The following is a 14,362-nucleotide window of genomic DNA, read 5'->3' on the forward strand; positions in this document are numbered from 1 at the left end:
GAAGGCCAGGAAAATAGCTCCAAAAGATAATATGCATGTGTTACCTGCAGAAGGACTGGGTTCTATCACCAGCACAGCATGGTCTACACCCTGAGTACCACCAGGAATAACCCAAATCTACTGCACTCTGAGTAACCCCTGAGCACAGCCAGGAGTGGCTCTCCTCCCCCCAAAATGACAACAAGGACAGAAAGAAAGTACAGGGGTTAAGGCACTTGACATGAATGTGGCCAACCCCACTTTGACTCCATGGCACCATATATGGTACCCCCCTGAGAAACCCCAAAGATCACACCTGAGCAGAGCAAGGAATAGCTCTTGAACACTGGCAGGTGTGGTCCAAAACCCCGAACCTTACTCTCTACCCCAAAAAGAAAAAAATTACAGAAAGATGAGGCCTGAGAAATATTAGAGTAGGTAGGGAATTTGCCTTGTACGCACCCAACCTGAGTTCAGTCCCCTGAGCCCTGCCAGGATTGACCCCTACAGAGTCAAGAGTTAATCCTGAGTTATCACTGAGTGTGGCCCAAAAGCCAAAAAAATTATGAAAGGTCATTCAGATAAGACAAATAACACATGATGGTGAAGATAACATAGTTCTCAGAGCTGTGCATCCACAATCAAAACAGAAGCAACGGTTCAAAAATCAGAACTGCTCCTCAGAGTAATTCACAGGGCTGCATACAAATATACACCGATTAAGTGTCTCAGAAAGAGAGCCTAAGAAATCTGTTTCACTAGATACCTCCAAAGTTAACTGGAAAACTTTCACTATATCCATAAGAAAGCATATAATAGATTATTTTCAGTTTTCAAAATTACCTGAAAAGAGGGGCACAGAGATAGATCAAAGAACTAACATACATCTGGGATGCCTAGATTTTGCCTGTGGGAGGCCTGGATTTGATCCCCACCACTGCATGGTTCCCTCCCCAAGCACCACCAGGAACAAAACCAGAGCTCTGAAACCACCAAAAAAACTGAAAAGATACGTTAACAGATGTCATGATAAAAAGTTATTTCAGATTTGAGCATACTAATTTTAGTTTCAGCTTCCTAGCCAGAAAAATATAGAATTATGGAACAGCAGAATAGGATTTTAAAATTGCTCAAGGTCTGCCTTGAGGGGCCAGAGCGATAGCACAGTGGGTTCGATCCCCGGCATCCCATATGGTCCCCCAAGCACCACCAGGAGTAATTCCTGAGTACAGAGCCAGGAATAACCCCTGAGCACCGCTGGGTGTGACCTAAAAAAGCCAAAATAAAAAAAAGGCTGCCTTGAGCAGTGTATCCTCTAGGCATATCACAGTCTATTACATCTTGCTCCAGTGTCTACTTCCAAGATACAAAGGCTCCAGTTTTTTATATGCACTTTATCATTGTTATTGTGCCATCCCAAGAGAAGTTGTATTTGTAAAATCAGAAATAACATCATCTATTTTGAAGATCATTGTGAACATTATGTTAAACCAACATCCTAAGTAGTTAACACAATGTCAAAATGCATAGTAGACTTTAAATAATGGCTATAAGGGTTTTGTTGCTTTTAATCATCATTATTTGTGGTGTATATCAATCCAATAAATATCAATCCAAGGGGCTTCAAACACGCAAGGAGTCACATCCCCAGCACCACTACACTTAACTCTTAAGTTTATATCTATCTTTCTTCTTTTGCACTTCAAAAGTTCTGAACTAGTTTTTTTTATTAGAGACCGGTAGGTTTTTTTGGAATTGGGAGGTGGTGGTGCTATCTATAAGGGATGACAGCACAGGAGGTCAGAGAACAGTATAACAGGTAGGGTGCTTGCCCTACATTCTATCTTCAGTATTAAACTGTGGCCAGATTGGTGGGAGGGGGCCTCCAAAGCCACCTGAGTACTCTTGGTAGATCCCACCCACCTCCACAAAAATCAAAGTAGTGGACTGGGGTGATGGCTCAAAGGGCTTAGAGCATATGCTTTGCATGAAAGAGGCCCAGGTTTAACCCTCAGCATCATACAGTCCCCTGAGCACTGCTGTTCAAACCCAACCAGATATGGCCACCAACTCCTCCCGCAAAAAAAAAAAAAAAACACAAAAAGGGGAAAAATGCAGATCTAGTCCAAGCAATTTCACATTTTAAGTAAACAGACAAAACTCGTAATTTTATTCAATTCAAAAACTCTTGATGTCTGAATTAAGTTTCTTTCTGGGCTTTTGTGAAGGAAAAATAACTGTCAACATTTTACTTACAGGATTGTACTGAAGAGCAGAGACGTAAGCTTGCACTGCTCCTTCCATGTCCCCTGCTGCTACCAATGCAGCTGCCAGGTTAATATAACCATCAATGAAATCTGGTTTGAGACGCAACGCATGCCGGTAATGTTCAATTGCTTCCTGCAACTGCCCTCTTTCCTTGTATACATTTCCCAAATTTGAATAGGCTTCAGCCAGAAGAGGATTCTGTTTAATTGCCAAAGTGCTAAAGTGAGCAGACCTGGAAAAAGCAAAAGGCGTTGATGCATGAGTATGCATGTTAAATGTTAAAAGACACCACAGCCCATATGAACTCAGTTTCTGAAGATCCTGTGCTATTGCTAAATAATACATTACCTTTTATACAGTAGTATAAAAAAATCTGGAAATCAAAGTATGTCAAAGGTTAAAATTCTGCAAATTTCTAATTTAAACACTTCTTGCAAAATATTTCTTACCAGAATATTACCAAACTGCCTCATTTTAACCATGATTATTAAGATCAAAATAAAAAGACAGGCTGGAGAGATAGTACTGCAAGTAGGGTGCTTGCCTTTCATATGACTGAACGAGGGTTCAATCATCACAATCACATATGGTCCTCTGAGACCTTCCAGGAGTGTACCTGAGTAGAGTCAGGAGTAAGCCCTGAGCACCACAGGCATGCTCCCCAAAAACAAAAAAAGCAAATAAAAAAGAAACTCCTTTATACATGTGTCTTTTTAGATTTGTTCCTAAGATTTTATAACATCTTTAAATGTCTGGAATTGTCTGTATTAGCTTGTACATGTAATTTCATTCTTTAATTTTATGACATTCCTGCTTCTCCCTCCATCATAATTCCTAAAAACAACTATTTTACTTCAGGGGCTGAAGGGATAGGTACAGCGGGTAAGGCACTTGCTTTGCATACTAACTATGAAAGTTTAATTCCAGGTACCCCGGGTGGTTCCCCCCGCAGCCTGTCAGGAGTACAGAGCCAAAAGTAAACACTGATTACCACCAGGTGTGGCCCAAAAACATAACAAAATATTTTATTTAATTAAACAATAAGGGTCAGAGAGAACTCTCAAGAGGCTAGGCACATGCTTTGCATACAGGAGGCCCATGTTAAATCCCTGGCACCACAGGGTCGGTCCCTTGAGCACTTTCAGAAATAACACCCAAACAAAGAGCCAGAAGTAGTTCTTAAATATTGATGTGGCCCATAAAACAAAAAGAGGAGCCAGAGATCAAGTACAGTGGGTAGGGTGCTTGCCTCGAACGCAGCTAAACCGGGTTCGATCCCTGGCATTGCATACAGTCCCCCTGAGCACCACCAGAAATGATGCCTGAGCACAGAACCAGGATTAAGTCTTGAGCCACAGCCAGATAAAGCCAAAAAAAGAAAAAGAAGCCTAAATAAGTTAGAATGACAATTTATTAAAGGACAAGCAAGCACACAGGGCCAGAGCAATAATACAGCAGGGCGCTGGCCTTGCACACAGCCAACCCAACTTTGATCCCCAGCAATCCTTATAGACCCCAGAGCCATGCAAGGAGTGATCTCTGAGCTCAGAGCCAGGAGTAAGCCCTGAGCACCCAAAACCAAAAAAATTAAAATAAAAAAATAAAGGGACAAGCAGATTCTTCCCTTTTCTTTTATACAGCTGATTACTAAAACACAGAACTTGTTACCATCTGCCATTTCAACCACATATGCACCTCCTACCACATTATATGCATCATCATTTTAGAGCATCTCCGTTCCTCAAGGTGACACATCTTAAAAAGGCGAGACTGGATGCTCCAACTTAATACTTAGAATGATTTATTACCTGAAAAGAGTAATAAATACCTGCAAGCAACAGACCTAGACAGAAACAAATCTAGAAACGGTCCCTTGCCATTTCTAATCATAATATAATCACAATTACAAAGAGAAGGAGAAAAACTGGCAGCTGGGCATGTCACAAGTGGGCAAGAGAGCAGATGTGCGTCGGTGGCTCAGTGGAAACCCAGTACTGAAAATTTCAAGTTCAAATATTTATCATTTTCCAAGTCCAGCACCCAGAGGCAGCAATCACCACCAGGTACCCCCACATCTCCTACCTGTCCAGCCTTCGACACTGGAAGTGTATAGATGAAAGTAATAAAAGCACACCAGTATTGTCTGGCTCTTGTCTCCAGAGCTGCATGCAGTGTCTCTCAGCTGCCTCAAAATCTCCTGCCTGATATTCTCGATGTGCCAACTCAGCTAACCCTTGGAAGGAAAGCATACGTTTCGTTGGTTCTGGAGAATCATCAAAACATTTGAGGGAAGGAGGGGGGGAAAACAAAAAGTTAGAATGCAAACAAAAAAATGTAAAAATATGGTATATTAAACTTAAAGATGAAAATGCTTGAAACTATGTAAAGCACAAGAGTGTTCTGCACATAATTTACACTCCCAAGTTAACATCAGGTGCAGAATTGGTATTATTAGAAATTTATCCATTACTTTTCTTTCACAGACTAGACAGAAATATATGCTTTCAAGTAAGATTACATTTTAGGATAAGTACTTTTATTTTTAAGTTATAAATGAGAGGCAGTATCTAAAGATTCACTAAACATTATTCCTTATGCTTGAGTAAACATACAGAAACAAAATATAAGGTATTTTCAAGAGAAATACATTGTTTCAAATTTTATGCTGGATTTCCTAGAGTCAGAATACTGGTCACAAACCATCTTTTAATCTCCCTTAAGATACCAAATGTTTTTAACTCTCAAAGTACATGTTTATATTATATTTTACTCTTTTATTAAGTTAATGGAAACACTAGATACAAGTATAAAGGTTGGACAGAACTTGAAAACCACAGTGAGGGCAGAGAGCTCAATGGGTCCATGTTCTGCATACATGAGACTAGGATTGGATCCCCAGCACCACATGGTCCCCCTGAGCACTGCCAGGAGTAGCTCTGAGCACCACCGGCATGGCCTCCCAAAAATCAAATCATCAAAGTGCCATTTTTATAACTGCTAATAGTGTAAATTTAGCATGAGGCAAAACATTTTAAAGGGGTCGGTCAAACATTTTCCATCAAGACTCAAGATTACACTGCTCCTATACCACCCCGAACTCACAGTAAAACAAAATTAGCTAAGTCCCATCCAATCTGATTTAACATTTTCCAAAGAGCTCTACCACTGGCTTTAAAACAGTGCCAACATTCTTATCTATGTAAACCAAGCAGTTACCTACAACTGCAATGGCTTTTTTAAAACGGGAGAATGTTAAACATTTGATAAAGGACAAATAAATGAAATAACTGCTGTGGATCTGTGACTTAGATACACAAAGAAAATTCTGTGTATATATGGCTTAATTTAGATAGATATATGAAGGATACAGTTTTTAAAAACCCAGAGAAGGAAAATGACAAAACAACCTAAATCTTGATTAGGACTTAAACAGCAATACATATCTGGGAATTTGTACTGGAACAGGAGCTTGGAATGGGGACCCATGGACGAATCACTTTTAATTCGACCAAGGTCACCATGACAAGCTCAAATTTAAGCCTATCATCACAGCTGGCTAGTGATCTGTACACTTAAAAAAGCAAGGAAAATTTCTGATACAACTGACCACTAACTAGTAGAGACTAACATCCAGTCTGGGGAAGGCCATGTCTCATGACCACAAGAAAACGACATTTTAGACCAAGTGTCTAGAACTTTCTAAATCCATATTTAAACTCATTATTATCACTTTTCAAAGCCACGTATGTGCTATTTTAACTCTGGAGAGGAAAACTTTCTCAGTATAACACGTATAGGAAAAGGGCTAGCTAGTTCAGAATCTCAAATCTTTAAAAAAAAAATCTCTTGCGAGGAAGCAAGAGGGGAACACTATTAATCCCATTACCTACAATCATGGAAACGATCAAAGATTCACCTATTCCCACAAAGTCCAAACCCAGCAAAACCTCTAATACATCTCAACTGAAGGGGAGGGGGGCCGGGCACAGGACACATTCATGGGGGTTCTTAGAAACGCAGCCCAATTCCATCACCCCACCCCAAACAGCCTCAACACGGAAAGGCAGCTGAAGGGCATCCCTGTAATTTGGTTGTTTTCTTCTTCTGAATATGAAATTCTCTCGTCTGGATTTTCTGAAAGAGCAAACTACACTGCACTTGTGCAGCCACACTTCAATTGCTTTACAAACTCTTCAAGCAGGGATGAAAACTTAGAAAAATAAAATAAAGACACACACACACACACAGACCCTATGAATAAAGAGATACTGAGCTGAAGAATGGGGATGGAAAACCCAGAGGCGATGGCGGAGGAATACAGCGAGAAAGTAACACAAAGCCAAGACTTCGGCGGGCAAGGGTGGTCAGCGCCAAACACAAGCAGCAAAGTGGCTGCTCCCCGAGGCTAGGAAGCAGCAGCACCGCAGGACTGGCAGCCCCGCGAAGGAAAGGGTGTGGTTCCCCGCGGGCGGGGAGGGAGCGCGGGGTGGGAAAGCCAGCCGAAGGGCCGCGGGTGGAATTGGGCGATGGCAAAAAGGAACCCCTGGAAATTTCCAGACTGCACCCGGACCACTCGACCGGAGAGACCGGCAAGGCGCGGCTCAGCGGGGTGCCGTTCCCCGTCCCCTCTTCTCGAGCTTACGTGGAGCACACAAGCAAGCGAGAAGATTTTTTTTTTCTTTTGCTCGCCCTTGGGCGATGCAAAGTGAGGATCTGATTACATCGGAATGGCACCCCCGCCCTAAATTAACGGGGGACGCCGAAATCGGGCTAAGGGGACGGGCAGGAGCGGGAAAAGACGGATAGGGGGCGATGAATTGGAATCCGGGAGAAATCGGTTGCGCAGCAAAGGGAAAAGGCAGGGAACTCGAATGCAGTCCGAGGTGTTCTAAGCGCGCACGTGTGCTCAGAAGTGTCCCCGAGGAGTAAGAAGCTAGCACACTTAGGGGTTCCGAAGCAAGGAAAGAAAGGGGCAAGCACGTTTAAGGAGCAGACAGAACAGAAATCCCGATCAGATGCCAGCAGACGACGTGAAAGCTCGGCAATGCCAGTGATGTAATGGGGGGTGACTAAAGGGAAGGACCGGAATGATAGGAGGTGGGGGGCGGCTTGGGACCCCGAGGGGCATTCCAAGGTAGAACGGGACACCGGTACCTGTGCTGTCGGCCACGTTGCCCACGGAAGACGCCATCTGGAGCTTCTTGAGAGAACCAGAGGGTAACTGATTCCCGCTGCCGCCACTGCTGGCAAGAATGTTTCCAGAGCTAATAGTTACAGTACTAAAAATAGTGCGTTGAAGTCTTGGGCGACAGTAGCAACTATGAGCTTCCAACCTCAGAAACTCTAGTTGGCCATCTACCTCTCGCGGTCTTGAAATGGCGGCGATGGCTCCTCGGCCGAAACAACACGGGCCGGAACTACTTTCTGTTACAATCAAGTACCAGCGCGGAAGTGGCGCGGTAACCAGCGCTACCAACAAAATGACCAGATTCAAAGTCATCAACCTTTATGTAACCTTCCGCTCAGGGCCCATTGCGACAAACATGATTGTGCCGAGAGCGCATGCGATCAGCCCTGTCAACTCGCTCCCGGTTGGGAAATTGGGGTAGCACTATCCAAAATTTTTTAGACTGTAGCGGAAGCATAATCACACAACCGATACATTTTTGCCAAATACTACTACCTAGCTAATACTGTAACTTGTTGTCTACACAAGACTACCTGAAAAAGTTTCATCAACTTTATGTGTACGTAAGTGGAGAATTACTAGATGGATGAATCAATTTTGAGAAAGTTCATTTAAATGATTACAGAGTGAGCGTCAGAACCGTCGCTGAAAACCCGGGGAGGAGGGTTTCCATTTGAACGTGACTTGATTCTGACCCCAGCTATTGGTTTAGGCACCTTGATGAAAAAAGACTGATACTTACCCAGCGCCAAATGTATGGACACATCTCCGATTTTTGCCCTACCCCTCCCCCCGAAATTTCAAAATCGTTTCGCTATTCAGGCTAGTTCTACGGTACCAGGGCAAATGCTTTCATAACTCAGGAACATGTTAAGAGTTTGCACTGCAAAGGCAACCATAAAAAATGTTAAAGATGATTCATATTCGTTTGAAAATCAGTGATTCGTCTGAGCTGTGTCTTCGGTTTCATCCGAGAGCTTTGCAAATCATCACAGTGGGTGACTTCAATTGCTAAAGACAATTCAACAGTGATAAATGAATTCACTTGCCGTCTACCTAAACCACACATCTAGATTGAGTCAGTATTGCTTCCACTTCCTTCAACAAATCAGCTCTTAAGATCCTCCTGCAGTTTCAAGTCCACTGTTCAGACATTTTGTCACATTGGTATTAACTCACACCTCATTTCTTGTTCCAGAAAGGACTTAGAGTAACTTCTCACACAGGCAAGAAATTATTACTAAGAAATCGAGGCAACAAGTTGGATTTTTTTCAGAACTTTCAATTTCAAAAAGTCCTTGATATAAGAAAATAGGTTAGTGAATGTATTCAGTGTTTCTACTGTCTAACCATTTTGCTAGAGAGAAAGTGGGAAGGAAACTGGGTGAGGGCTATATCTCAGCCTTAAAGTATGTGTAAAGCCCTGAGTTAGGTCCCCAACCATATACTACTCTCCCCCCAAAAAAAGCTGTTAAGAGATGTGACACAATGGTAAAGCACTTGACATGCAGGGGTTCTATCCCCACCCTACCCTATACCTCCCCCAAAAAAAGAAAAGAAAAAAATTTAAGTCCTCGGGTCTCAAATTCTTTAAGGCAGCTCACAAGCTCTTCATTGTAATATGAACACAGAGAAAAATTATAGTATTTCTTTTGTGACATACATAATCAAGTCAATGAAGTGAGGTTGGAGCAATAGTACAGCAGGTAAGGCTCTTGCCTTGCACATGGTAAACCCTGAACTAACAGATGTGGCCCAAAATCAAACCCAAAAAAGTCAATGAAGTGGTAAAACTCACTGCACAATTTTTTTCCTGGAAGAGAGAGAGAGGAAAAGTACCTACCCATAGAGGCAGGTGAGGGGGGCGGGCTACGCGGTGGCGGGGAGAACTGGGATCATTGGTAGCTGGAAATGTACACTGGTAAGGGGACAGGTATTGGAACATTATATGACTGAAATCCAATCATGAACAACTTTGTAACTCTATATATCACTGTGACTCTATTAAAAAATTTAATTATCCTAGAAACTGGTTGTTTTCTTAAGTTGATTTAACTAGTAAACAGCCCCTCCCTTAAAATGTTCCATCTGCGGTGAATAAACTGAGTTTTCAACTTGGAAAACATACATCTCAGGTTCCATTGACAGATGTTTAAGCCTTACTGATTACTAGCTATTGACTAATTAAATAAAAGTTTTTGTTGTTAAATGTTAGGTCATATTCCCAGTTAAGTAGGCTATTTGACCCATGGGATACTTGTGGTTTAAGGTAGAAGAGATAGGAGAACGTTATGAAACATTATTGTTTCAGGGGAAATTTGAATGGTGGGGTTCACAGTGGTTGAGTAAAAGAAAAAAATCCCTATGGGAGCCTGGGAACCCTCTCCAGGTATCATATTGGGGGCAGTTAGTTTGAAGGACAAAGATCTTTGGTCAATCAAGTAACATTTACTGGAGTCTCACTGAGCAAAGCCAGGTGGAGAACATAAAAAATCAACTAGATGAGACCTCAGCCCTCTACTAGGACATAGCTCAGCAGCAAAGCATTTGCTTTGCATATGTGAGACCCTCCATTAAAACACTAACCTCCAAAAGAAAATATTTGCCTCAGGAGATTGAAATGCAATTAGGTCCATTCAAAAAACCACTAGACCCAAAACACAATGCAGAAAGGCCATGTGCACTCCTGTGTTCATTATGGCACTATTCACAATAGCCAGAATCTGGAAACAACCCAAGTGCCTAAGAACAGATGAGTGAATAAAGAAACTGTGGCACATCTACACAATGGAACACTACACAGCTATAGGAAAAATGAAGCTATGAAATTTGTTTATGCATGGATGGACATGGAGAGTATCATGTTGGTTGAAATGAGTTAGAGGAAAAAAGGACAAACATAGAATGATTGCACCCATTTGTGGGATGTGAAAATATAATGTCTGAATAATACCCAAAGACAGTAGAATAAGGGCCAAGAGAACTAGCCCATGGTAGAAAGCCTGCCACAAAGTGGAAAGGGGAGGGCAGTTAGGACATAGAAGGCACCACTATGACAGTGATAGTTCACTCTGGAAATGATGCTCTGGACAAAAACTGAGTGCTTCAAGGAGGTAAAGTGATAGGCACAATACCCTACCAGTAACAATGTTGCAAAGCACAGTGCCTAAGAAGAAAATGAGAGAGACGAAGAAAGAGAGCGGTGTGCTTATCACTATGTATATCACTGTGATTCAATTAAAAATGTTTAATTATCCTGAAAACTGGGGGTTTTCTTTTTGCTTTTTTGGGTCACACCCAGCAATGCTCAGGGCTTACTCCTGGCCCTGCACTCAGGAATTACTTCTGGCGGTGCTTGGGGGACCAGATGGGATGCTGGGGATTGAACCCAGGTCAGCCATGTGCAAGGCAAATGCCCTACCCGCTAGCTCTGGCCCCTGGATTGTTTTCTTAAATTGATTTAGCTAGTAAACACCCCCACAGAGGCAGGCTGTAGGGGGAAGGGGGGGAAGGAGGTGGTCATGAGGGAAACTGGGGACATTGGTGGCAGGAAAGGCGATATTGGTGAAGGGAAGGGTTTTGGAACACTGTATGACTGAAATTCAATCATGAGCAACTTTGTAACTGAGTATCTCATAGTGATTCAATAAACAAATACTTTAAAAGTCAGTAGAAGACAAGACAGGAGAGTAATATTTAAGCAATATCAAACATTTGTGTCTAGGGGTCTGAGACATGACTCTGTGGTAGAGTTTGTATATTTGATGTTCTGGGTAATCCCTTACAGAGCCAAAAAATATTAGCATCTATAAATATCCTGGGAGGGAACAGTCACTTTAGGTACTGGTGATGAAAAAAGCCTGAATATTGAAATATTAAAAGAGGTGTATTTGTGTGTTTCTTCTCTTTGCCGGAATTCCAATTTTTTTTTAATGAGCAGCACGTCTAAATTTAGAATCATCTTAAATACATCAGGTGATTCTTCAACCCCAATCCCAAACTTTGCCACTCGAATGACGCGGCTCCTGAGGCATTCGTTTTCTATTACTGCTTAAAACAAATGGCCACAAATTTCACGATTTAGAACAGCCCACATTTCAGAGAAGAGGCGCCGGCGCTCAGCAAGAGAGCAGGCAGCTGTCTGAGGCTGTTGCCGCCGCCGCCGCCGCCGCCGCCGCCGCCACCAGCACTGCTAGCTGTGGAAAATGGCTCCAAAGGTGAAACGAAGCTGAAAGCCCGTAGGTGTAGCACCACCACTCTCCAAATGTTTGGAGAATAATATTGAAGTAAGAGAACGATCCCCCTGAATTAGCTAACCACGCATAATAAAGAAAATGAGTCTTTAGACCTCCCAGAAATCTTTGAACCTCAATACAAAATAAACTGATTTGATAGCAGCACCAACAACGATAAATTTGGGAAACACGATTTTGTAGTGGATTGCAGCTGTGGTTCAACGGAGAGGTCAGTGATGTTAATAAAGCACATGCTTTGCAGGTGTGAGGCCCTGGGTTAGAGCCCAACAACACGAAGGAAAAAAGATGGAAGTATGGAGATGGAACAGAGGGAAGCAATGAGATGTATACCTTCATTTTTATTTGATTTGCTTTTTGGTTTGGGGCCACACCCCAGCAGTGCTCAGGGGGTTACTCCTGGCTGGCTCTGTAGTCAGAATTACTCTTGGCAGTGCTTCAAGGTCCTTTACGGGATGCCAGGGATTGAACCCGGGTGTGCCGTGTGCAAGGCAAATGCCGTACCCACTGTACTATCCCTCCAGCTCTTTAATTTTTATTTTGAGAGGACGGAGCTCCCAAGCGGCATTCAGATGGTACAGGAGTCACTTCTGGCAACGCAATCAACCGACCAATGAGATAATTCAATGCCAAGATTCAAGATTACAGTGGTGTTTGAGCTTTGAGGTGCTGGCCAGGCATCCTAATGTAGGTACCTTTATTTATTTTGTTGTGTAACCATACCCAGCAGTGCTCAAGATTTATTCCTGGCTCTGTGCTCAGGGATCACTCCTAGCAGTCTCGGGGGACCATATGGGATGCTGGGGATTGAACCCAGGAAGGCCGCATGCAAGGCAAGTGCCCTTCCCACTGTTCTGTTGCCCCAGTCCTTGATGTAGGTCGCTTAGAAGGTGACCTTTTCCCAAAAACAAAAGTCAAAAGTGGGTGGGGCAGAGAGATAGTACAGTGGGTAGGGCACTTGCCTAACATATGGCTGACCCAGGTTTGATCTCTGGCATCCCATGTAGTTCCAGGTGCACTGCCAGGAGTAACTCCTGAGTACAGAGCTAGGAGGAGTAAGCCCTTGAACATCGCTGGGTGTGACCCCAAAACCAAAAAAAAAAGAAACAGAGAAAGGTGAGAAAAAGGGGCCAGAGAGATAGACAGTGGTCAGGGCGCTTGCCTCATACACAAATGAACAGGGTTTGATTCCCCACACCACATATGGAACCTGTGCCCCACCACCATCCCCACCAAGAATGATCCTTGAGCTCAGAGCCAGGACAAACACAAAAGGGAGCGGTGATGTTTTGCATATGTGATAGCTGATCTTGCGGCATCCTGAGTGCAGGCGCAGACCACATTATCTTCATCTCTGCCGCAGGCACTGTGGTCAGCTCCAGCCTCAGGCCCATTCAGTGGGGTCCTGTGTACTGTTGCTGTGTGTGAGCTGGGCACTACAGTCATCAAAGAAGTCCTGAAGTAGGCTGCCACGGCTCCCAAAGAGGTGTCAGAGGTCATCATTGAACACGTGCTCACAGCAGATTGTGGGCAGTATCCCATTTCACAGGCCCATGAGGGCCCAGGAAGCCCCGTCTCGGTTCCAGCCTGGAGCTGCGAGATGATCTGCTTTCAGGCCCCAAAGCCATGTGGGACAGGAGACACCCATATCGTGATTGCAGGAGGCATGGAGAACATGAGCATGATCCCACACTTGATTCACATGTAGACAGGAGTGAAGATTGGGTTAATGCCCCTGGGTGATAGCGTCCTCTGCAGAGGACTCACAGCACGTTCCACGACTACCATGTGACATCACAGCTGAAAATGTAGCCCAAAAAATGTGAAGTGAATCGAGATCAGGGCAAACTTGAAGTTCTGTCCCGGAACTAGACAGAGGGCACACATATGGACAGTCATTTTGACAATGAGATAGTGCCCGTGTTTGTCTCGTTGGAGAAAGTCTCACTGAAGTGGAAAGAGTGAGTTTCCTCAAACACTTGAAATCATGAGGAAGCTGAAGCAGCCTTTAAGCCTTAAGTAAACTAAGCCTTACTCCCTGAAGGACAGTTCCTGGTGACCCCTGCTAATGCTTCAGTGCTGCCACTGCAGTTCTCATAAAGGAATCAGAAGCTGTGAAAGCTATCACCTGTAGCTGTCACCTTTAGCACTGATTTTTCTTGGCACAAGTGGGTGTGAATCCTTCCATCATGGGAATAGGACCCATTCCAGCTATAAAGAAAGCTGTTGCAAGAGCAGGTTGGTCCCTGCAGGACACATTTGAAATCAATGAAGTCTTTGCAGCCCTCTCTAACAGAAGAACTGGGGTTAGACCCAGAGAAGCTTAACACACAAAGAGGGATGATGCCCTTGGACCACTGCTTCTGTACATCTGGCTGATTCTTGTCAGCCTGCTGCACACCCTGGATGTGTGAATATCAGGGTGTGAACATCACAAGTTGCTGCTCTGTGCATTGAAGGCAGAATGGGAATAGCCTTGTGTGTTCAGAAAGGCTAACCTTTCGAACTGAGACTACCCTTGAATTTCAGTTCTGAAAATTAGTAAAAATTAGCTTGTCATGTACAGACAGCAGACTAAACCAAAGACAGAAAACACGTACCAAGGCAAGAACTCAGACTTGTCAGCGTGTTGTCCTTTTAATGTGTAACACACAAAATACAGGACAATGGCATC

The 14,362-nt window shown here is 43.5% G+C and overlaps 1 protein-coding gene and 1 pseudogene across 2 annotated transcripts in view; one reads left to right on the forward strand and one right to left on the reverse strand.

The window, feature by feature from the left end:
- OGT (O-linked N-acetylglucosamine (GlcNAc) transferase) overlaps positions 1-7,582 on the reverse strand; it is a 55,332-nt gene extending 47,750 nt beyond the window's left edge. The window contains exons 1-3 of one of the 2 annotated variants that reach the window (XM_056130161.1): positions 7,402-7,582; positions 4,330-4,480; positions 2,236-2,479 (exon numbers count right to left, since the gene is read on the reverse strand). In XM_056130161.1, coding sequence (XP_055986136.1) covers positions 2,236-2,479; positions 4,330-4,480; positions 7,402-7,438 — 432 coding nt within the window. In that variant the 5' untranslated portion in view covers positions 7,439-7,582. Of the gene's footprint in view, positions 1-2,235; positions 2,480-4,329; positions 4,511-7,401 lie in introns of both variants that reach the window. The other variant, XM_056130160.1, reaches the window with a different exon arrangement.
- A 49-nt stretch (positions 7,583-7,631) lies between these two features.
- LOC130038102 (acetyl-CoA acetyltransferase, cytosolic-like) lies at positions 7,632-13,653 on the forward strand (annotated as a pseudogene).
- The last annotated feature ends 709 nt before the right edge of the window (positions 13,654-14,362 follow it).

This window comes from Sorex fumeus, unplaced genomic scaffold (assembly GCF_029834395.1).
Source record: "Sorex fumeus unplaced genomic scaffold, SorFum_2.1 ptg000073l, whole genome shotgun sequence".
Classification (NCBI taxonomy): domain Eukaryota; kingdom Metazoa; phylum Chordata; class Mammalia; order Eulipotyphla; family Soricidae; genus Sorex; species Sorex fumeus.